The following is an 8564-nucleotide window of genomic DNA, read 5'->3' as shown; positions in this document are numbered from 1 at the left end:
CACACACACACATAACATAAACATAACACAAACAATCAAGAATTTCTCAGAATTATAAACAGGCAAGATGGAGGTGGGGTTGTATAAAATGAATTTTACATGTGAAATCTATGAACTAATCATGTTTTGGTACTTGTTGTCTAGCAGATACCAGTGAGAATTGAGTGTGGATAATGCAATTTAGTGAGACAGTTAGAATCATATAGGCCTTTCAGCATGATTTCTTTTTGTGGAAAAAATGTGCTGGACTGGGCGGCGGTCATATTTTGTACCGCTCTGCGGTACATCTAGTTTATTTTCTGGCAATACCTTGACTCTCACTTAGACAAGTGCATGCTAATCTTTGTCAGTTAAAGGTTTTATTCTGTCTTTAGGTCTCACTCACCTCAGTTGTCATGTCTGGGACAAGAGAACTGACCGCAACCAGCCAGTGCTTAAAGTCATCACAGAGCTTTTTGGTTTAACTTGTGACAGAGCCGAAGCCTCAAATGTCACCTTATTTTTTCATAATATAAGTGTTTTTTTCTCTGCATCGACTGTTGATGTTACATATTTAACCATGTCATATTTTATGAGATACTACTAAGACTAAATCTGTGCAGTATTATAGATAACATTTGGCCAGGTTGACCAGTCACCTCTGTATGTATCATTCGTTTGTTCTACCAACTTTGCCTTGCACAACTGACAGACTGAGAAAGTCATTTGTCCCCAGGGCCATTGAACTGTTCAATGCCTCACTTAAGGGAAGAGGAGAGATAGACTTCTCTGCATAGTCTGTCTGCCTCTTCACCCCCTCCATGTTTGGTACTGTCTGTCCACTAGCCACTTTTACCACTGTCTTTATGCCTCACTGTTTGCGTGCTATATTAGCACATTAGCACATATGCATAACCCCCCCCCCCCTCCATGCCACAGCTGAACTGTGGCCACATTTTCTTAATTAGTTAAATATATAGATATATAGACTTTACTTTACTTTATTTCTGCATTGTTGCACTGTTGGACTTACTCATTTGCATCACCATGACCACTATCACCATTGCACTACCACCATCACACTCATTCACACAGAGCACCTAAGAGCTCCTTACCATACCTTACTATGCATAGAGAATCACAGGCTCAGTCCCTGCCTCAGTCATTGCAAGCGCCTCTGATTGATTAATCACCACTATGTGGATACTGTTTTTAGAATTGATTTAGATTAAGTGTTAGTTAGTATAATTTGTATTTTTGTAATTTGTATTTTAGTATATTTTTATATATTGTATTTAAGTGTTAGTTATAATTTGTATTTTAGTATATTTAGCATATTCTTTATCTTCTACTGTCCTTATTGCTTAGTTGTGTTTTTATATTATATACTTTAATTACTCTTTCTGCTGTTAAAGAATGTGGTTGTGTTGTCTGTATGCTGCTGAGACCTTGAATTTCCCCTGGGGATCAATAAAGTATCTATCTATCTATCTATCTAACTCTACGACTTATTTTCATGTGGATTTTACAACTTTATAATAGAAATGCAAAAATGATTGCTTGGACCTTGAATAAAACTGTTACTTTTTATTTTATTTTATTGCATGTATTCAGAGTATGCTGACATTGTATTAGATTATTACTCGCACACAAATTTGATTTTATTTCACTAAATTATATACTTCTTCCCATTATTAACTTCCCACCAATACCATTATAACTCCCATCAAGTGACCAATACAATATAGCCCCAATAGTTTGACACCCCAAAGACACCCCATTAGCCAGGACATAGAGATCTGTGATTTGTAATGCTCTTCTTTATCCCAAATCCTAACCATAAATGTTGACATGTGCTTTTGATTTTCTCTGGGAATGATTCTATTGTAAAATGTTTGACAATCCCTCTTAAAGGTGTATGGAAGTTTATTGTTAATATTTTTTGGCAACAAATAAATGTTTTTTTACTTTTAAAAGATAATTTATTCTACTTGTCTTTCCTTTCTGGGTGGATCATAATCTGACCATCAAGTGCACACACAAAATTCACATATGAACTGACACGATTTGAGCGGCTGTTCAACAAGGATTGGGATACAGAATGACTAGTTGGAGGAGGTGGATCCTTCTCTCTTTTCTTCACAGTGACAAAGGGGAATAGCTTCTGTGACAGCCTGCTTTCGATGTTTACACTGTGCAGACAGATTGTCTCATCATATTCACCCCTTGTGAAAAAGGATAGAGATCGAGCAGAGGAATCCCACAGGACCTCTAGTTTACCTTGAAAGTCCATAACTTGTGGAGAGCTGAATTCCGGCGGGTAGGTCAGAACTTTGCAAATGAGATGAAACTGTTCTTCTGTTGGAACTTGTGGGTTTGTGCTGGTTTCTGTGTAGAGTTCTGAAAACTGTTTGTTTTTCCATTCCAGCCCATAAAGGGGACCACACAGGCGATCCCCACTGGATGCTTCACTGGGAAGATTTTTTGCACCAATGCCAACACTCCAATCATATTTCTCAGAAAACTGAATTGTCCAGGAAAGATTATCATTCGTGCTATTCTGAAGGAAAACCCTTTGAGAGACACATTCTGGTGAGGGAGATGACAGTACCTTAAAATCTGAAGACAGGCCAAAATATTGCCCTATGGTCTGAGGGTCAAAGCTCACATTTGTAAGTTCATTTCTGCCCCAATAAAGTTTATCTGGGTCGACCATGACCAGGAGGTCTCTCTGCAGCTTTTTCACCTTCTCCATGACCTCATGCCCATTCTTGAGAATGTCATAAACAACCTTTGCAGGCTCCGCCTCCTCTTCTAATCCGTGGATGAAGTCTACAGCGCGGGCTGTCTCCACAGCCTCGTGCACCCCTGCAAACATCTGCAGAAACATATGGGCATCTTCTTCTGACAGGGCTGCTTCTATGTTCTGTCGAGCTGTTTGGATGGCTCCCAGACGAGCTGTGACCGAGCTTTGCACTTTGTTCAGGCCGATATCACGCAGCGCTGACACCCTCTTCACCAGATACTCGGTAGATACCTCCAGGGCCTTTGTTTGCTTCGTCTCCCAGCTCTTCAGCGCCTTGCCCTGTTTCTCTCGCTCGGCCAGCGCCTTCAGCTCCTCCCTCAGCTTCTCCACCAGCACCTTGTGAGCATTGGGAAGGCTCTTCATGTTGTGCAGTCGGTGCTGGTCCTCGATGGAGCAGGACACGCACACGCAGGTGCGGTCGTCCAAGCAGTAGTACTCGAGGAGTTTGCCGTGCTCAGGGCAGCGGACGGCTCCAGAGCTTAGCCCCCCGGGCGTTGTGGGCTTGGTCAGGGGGTGAGTCTGCAGCAGGACCGGCGTGGTGAGGTGGGCCTGGAGGTGCTGAGCACACATGGAGATCTCACACTTGAGGCAAGTCTTCAGAGCGGGCACCTGGGTGTCCACACACATGTCGCAATGGACCGGTTGGAACTCCTGCTTGGGTTCCTCCTTGATCTTTCCTGCAGTAGACATACTGGTCAGTGGTGATATTAGCTGCCTTTTGATCCTTTTTTCTCCAAATGAGATATGATGCAGTCTTCTTCCTTGTGATACTATTGATCTTGCCCTTTATACGTGTCCTTTGAGAATTTTGTTTTTGATTTTGTAATTTGAGATCTAAACCAGGTGTCCTATTATTATTATATTTTAAAATCAGCCTCTTCTTTTTCTCGTCTTCAGTTGTTGAGTCTTCTTGTTGGGCTTCTTGAAATCTCCTGTTTCTCTCTTGTTTATTGCCCTCTGCTCCAATGGTGAGAATGACTTTCACATGGTTTGTGTGCACAGTATTACAGTGTTAATATGTAAATAGTTTCTGTGGTCATTTCTTTCCACAACCAATCAGGAGGTGTTCCTGCACTGTAGAAAACCATAAAGTATAACATGCCAATCAAGATGCCGGATATCATGTTAATATTTAACCAGGATATGAGTGCAGTCTGCACTCAAATGAAAATGAAAAAAAAAAAAAAAACACATACATATAAGGATGTTGGTCAGGTTATAAACCAAATGTTACTAATGACAATGAACCTGATGTTTAGTCTAGTTTTGAAAAGTTTGATCTAAATTGCCTAATTTCACAGAGCCTGACATGGAATACAGTATTTCTTTTTGTATAACATTAGCATTTCAGATGTAAAAGTCTTTCAACACATCAACACATTGACTCTAATTGATAGGCTGTTTGAATCTGGTCACGGTCCTACATGTGTTCCTCTCTCCTCCTGTTTCATGTTCCTAATTAACAAGAGCCCACCACATTGTTCAGTGTCCTTCAATACCCGACTTCAGTGGATTAGGCTATCAGTATAGCCTAGCACTGGGCTCACTCTCTCCCCTTGCTTAGCTAGCCAGTCATTTTGTCCCATTGCTGATTTTGGATTGATTCATTGCAAATTCATGATGATATATCCTGAACTGCATACTGTTGGAGTTGTTTGAAATGATGGAGTAGAGTGTGTGTGACAAGTCACAAGAAAGCCACTCTCTTTCTTCACGAGTTCATGATTTGGTCAGACTCAAAAGTAATCATAAGATCCTGGCTTTGAACTCATGTAACTAAACTGAACTGAACTTTGCCTCAACTTATTGGTGAAACCCTAAGGCGTACATGTATGCCACTATGGCAGTAGGACATACTGTATACAACTTTCTTTTTTATTCATGTATTACTGGGCTGTTGTGACAAGTACATTGTCACAGGTGTGGGATATAATAAAGTCTTATCTTACCTTATCTTGAAAGACTGCAAAAAATATTATATTAAATATTATATAAAAAATAAAACTCCCAGCAGGTACCACAGGTGCCAACAGGACATACATATCTGTGATATGTGTATTAATGTAATGTCCAGATCTCTTTTCCCTAAATCTTAACTATACTTGTATGGATTTTTCATTAATGAGTGACTTTCTGTTGTAAAAGTAACAATAATCCAGTTTAACAATCCCTCATAAATGTGCAGTGTTGGGAACGTTACTTTAAAAAAGTAATTAGTTATAGTTACTCACTACTTGTTCCAAAAAGTAACTGAGTTAGTAACTGAATTACTCTATGATAAGAGTAACTCCTTACCAGGCAAAGTAACTATTTGCGTTACTGTTAAAAAAAAAGTTGCTATATGTCAAAGAATTTGGATTTTTTTGAGCAGTTTTGAAAAGCCAGTTGAAATTAGTAGAACAGACAGGTGTTTGTAGGCTACATAACTTTCGATATTTATTAGATAGATAGATAGATACTTTATTGATCCCCAAGGGGAAATTGTACATCGACAGACCTACGGTTGACTTCAGCCTGTGTCATAGGTTTTTGTTGTGAGGCAGAAAGATCTAGCTTTTGCTGCTTGGAGGACATTGCTCCGAGTCCTTCTTTGCTAGTGGATGGCGAGCTATCATCTCTGGTGGAGGGGGGCTATCGGTGTTTTTGGCCACTAGCGTGTGTGAGATGCCTCATTAAATTAGAGTTGCTTACAACGGATGTCGACAAAGTCTTTGGTCCTGGACATAATGTACACATTACATGCACGTTCTTGCCTTTGACCACAATTAATTTGAAGTAGTGCTTATATCTCCACCTTGAAAATGCCAACTTTTCATCGGATTGCTCCTGACCTCTGCTGTTTCATCGAATCTCTACTTTAGCTGTTGCGTGTGTGTGGCGCGTGTGCTGGCAAGTGTGTAAAAACACTGGCTCTGATTGGCTATCATGAAACATGACTCTGCCTTAGCCAATCCTAATCGCTTACGTCGTTATTAACCCACCTCCTCACTAGCTGTGAGCCAGGGGTGCGTTCGGATTACACAGTTTATTCAATCAATGCAAAGTAAGTAACGCACCGCATTTAACGTCCAGTAACGTTAACGGCGTTGTAACGTTGTAAAAAGTAATTAATTAGATTACTCCGTTATTGACAAATTAACGCCGTTAGTAACGCCGTTATACTTAAACGCCGTTACTCCCAACACTGTAAATGTGCATATATGCAAGTCTATCACTTTTTATTTTATTTTTTTTAGCAGTCTTCTTATTCTCAGAACTTTTCTTTTTTTTGCGGGTGGATTGGTTTTGTTCTTATTTTCTTCATGCTTTGTACTGTAGGTGGATCAGTTTCATTCTGGTCATCATGTACACAAAATCCAAATATGGTCTGACATAATCTGACACCCTCTTCGTCAGATACTCGGTAGATACCTGCAGGGCCTTTGTTTGCTTCGTCTGCAGCTCTTCAGCGCCTTGCCCTGTTTCTCTCGCTTGGCCAGACCTTCAGCTCCTCCCTCAGCTTCTCCACCAGCACCTTGTGAGCGCTGGGAAGGGTCTTCATGTTGTGCAGTCGGTGTTGGTCCTCAAACACCTTAGAACACTGACCTATCTAATTCCCCCAATCATTCCCTCCCGGACACCTGCTCGTCTGGAAAAAAAACAAATTGATTGACATATTACAAGACATTGGAGGAAGAAGGACACACACACACACACACACGCACACATGCACACACACACAGACACACACATGCGGAACAGGGAAACAAGAGTCCAATCTGGCAACACACTTATGAGTTATTTCAGCATTTTGTGTTTTTTTATTTGATTTTGAATTCAGTAAAGGAAGTTTTTCTGTTCTGTCACATCAGGATATGTTTCTGACTCACTGAAGAAAACTATGAAGTTAACAACGTCTCAATCAAACTGCGGAAAGTTTATATTGTCCTCTAAATGTCCCCTATGCAGTCTGGTTTCAAGAGTGGTCATTCTACTGAAACTGCTCTTCTGTCTGTGACTGAAGCATTGAGAGTAGCTAAGTCCTCTGCTCAGTCATCAGTATTAATTCTACTAGATTTATCTGCAGCCTTTGATACCGTTAACCATGACATTCTCCTATCTATACTATCTGAACTGCGAATTTCTGGAAAAGCTCTTGATTGGTTTGAATCTTACCTTAAAGGGCGTTCTTTCAACGTGTCTTGGCAGGGACAGGTATCTAAGTCTCATGACCTCACCACAGGTGTGCCTCAGGGATCAGTATAAGGACCCTTGCTTTTCTCTATTTACACAACTTCCTTAGGTGATACCATTCGCTCCCATGGATTTGACTATCACTGTTATGCAGATGACACTCAACTTTACCTGTCTTTCCCACCTGATGACTCTAGTGTTTCCCACCGGATTTCTGCATGCCTTAAGGGTATTTCAGCCTGGATGAAAGATCGGCACCTTCAGCTTAATCTCTCAAAAACAGAGTTTTTGGTGTTTCCAGCTAAAACAGCTATTCCCCAACAGATTAACATCCAGCTTGACTCAACTTCACTGACCCCAACTAGATCGGCACGAAACTTGGGCGTTGTAATTGACGACCGACTTAACTTCTCTGAGCATATAGCTTCTATTGCAAAATCATGTCGGTTTATGCTTTACAACATTAGGAAGATCAGACCTTATCTGACACAAGATTCCACACAACTTCTTGTTCAGACCATGGTCATCTCTAAGATGGACTATTGTAATTCACTATTAGCTGGCTTACCCGTTTGTGTAACAAGATCATTACAGCTGATTCAGAATGCTGGAGCACGCCTGGTCTTCAATCAGCCAAAGAGGACACATGTAATTCCTCTCCTAGTTACTCTCCATTGGCTCCCTATAGTAGCCAGAATTAAATTTAAATCTCTCACTTTGGCCTATACACTAACTGGATCTGCTCCTAGTTATTTTAATTCAATAATCAAGCCTTACATCCCCAACCACCCATGCGGTCTTCTGGTGAGCGTCTGTTGTGTCGACCAGTCATGAAAACTGGGTCTAATTCCAGACTCTTTTCTTCAGTGGTTCCATGTTGGTGGAATGAATTGCCCAGTGCTCTCCGTTCCTGTGGTAGTTTTGGGTCGTTTAAGAGGGGTCTAAAGACATTCCTATTCAACATATACTTAGTTGTTTAAGCGCTTATGTGTTATGGTTTGTATAATGTTGTTTTATTTCAATTGGGCTGTTAATTAATTTGACATTATTGTTTATTATTGATATTCTCCCTATTGTAGTCTTAGCATGTCATTGTTTTTATATTATTGATTGAATGGACATTATTGTTTTATTATTGCCTTTACCCTTTTTTCCATTGCTTTTTATTAGGCTATTGATTGAATTGATATTATTGTGTATTATAACTATTCTCCTTATTATATTTGACCTACATTCTAATCCGTTCCCTGTTAAATTTTAAATATTATTATGTTGTTTGTATTTATGTGTCGCTTTGGACAAAGGCGTCTGCTAAATCCATAACCATAACCATAGCCATAACCATAAATAATTGACTATAACAACAAAGAACAGAATCGTATTGATTACATTTCTTTTTCAATGTTTCAATGTTAACAAACACTTGATCCTATAATATCCTCCAAAACTTCAATAGATTATTGAAATGTTCAGGTTGCTCCATTTTGTTTGAATTGCTGCTGGCTGGGCTGGCTGGGCTGGCTGATGACCTCTTTTTCTAGTCCTCAGGCATAGGCCTATTTAGGTTATTTTCAAAGCGGATATGTTCCACTATATGCGAGAAGTG

General features: G+C 40.1%; 1 protein-coding gene across 1 annotated transcript; it reads right to left on the bottom strand.

Moving 5' to 3' along the window:
• Positions 1 to 1966: 1966 nt before the first annotated feature.
• Positions 1967 to 3475, bottom strand: LOC143127089 (uncharacterized). Its single transcript, XM_076288394.1, has 2 exons — positions 2591 to 3475; positions 1967 to 1999 (listed from the first exon to the last, which is right to left on the bottom strand). Exons 1-2 carry the CDS (start codon positions 3473 to 3475, stop codon positions 1967 to 1969), a joined length of 918 nt encoding a protein of 305 aa, XP_076144509.1.
• Between the last annotated feature and the right edge of the window lie 5089 nt (positions 3476 to 8564).

Source organism: Alosa pseudoharengus, unplaced genomic scaffold, assembly GCF_046254945.1.
Source record: "Alosa pseudoharengus isolate Yale_2024_CS ecotype anadromous, Long Island Sound unplaced genomic scaffold, YU_APseudo_1.1 YU_APseudo_1.1_scf_17, whole genome shotgun sequence".
Taxonomy (NCBI): Eukaryota; Metazoa; Chordata; class Actinopteri; order Clupeiformes; family Clupeidae; genus Alosa; species Alosa pseudoharengus.
The sequence above is the reverse complement of the archived record's forward strand: the minus strand, read 5'-3'. Positions and strand labels throughout refer to the sequence as shown.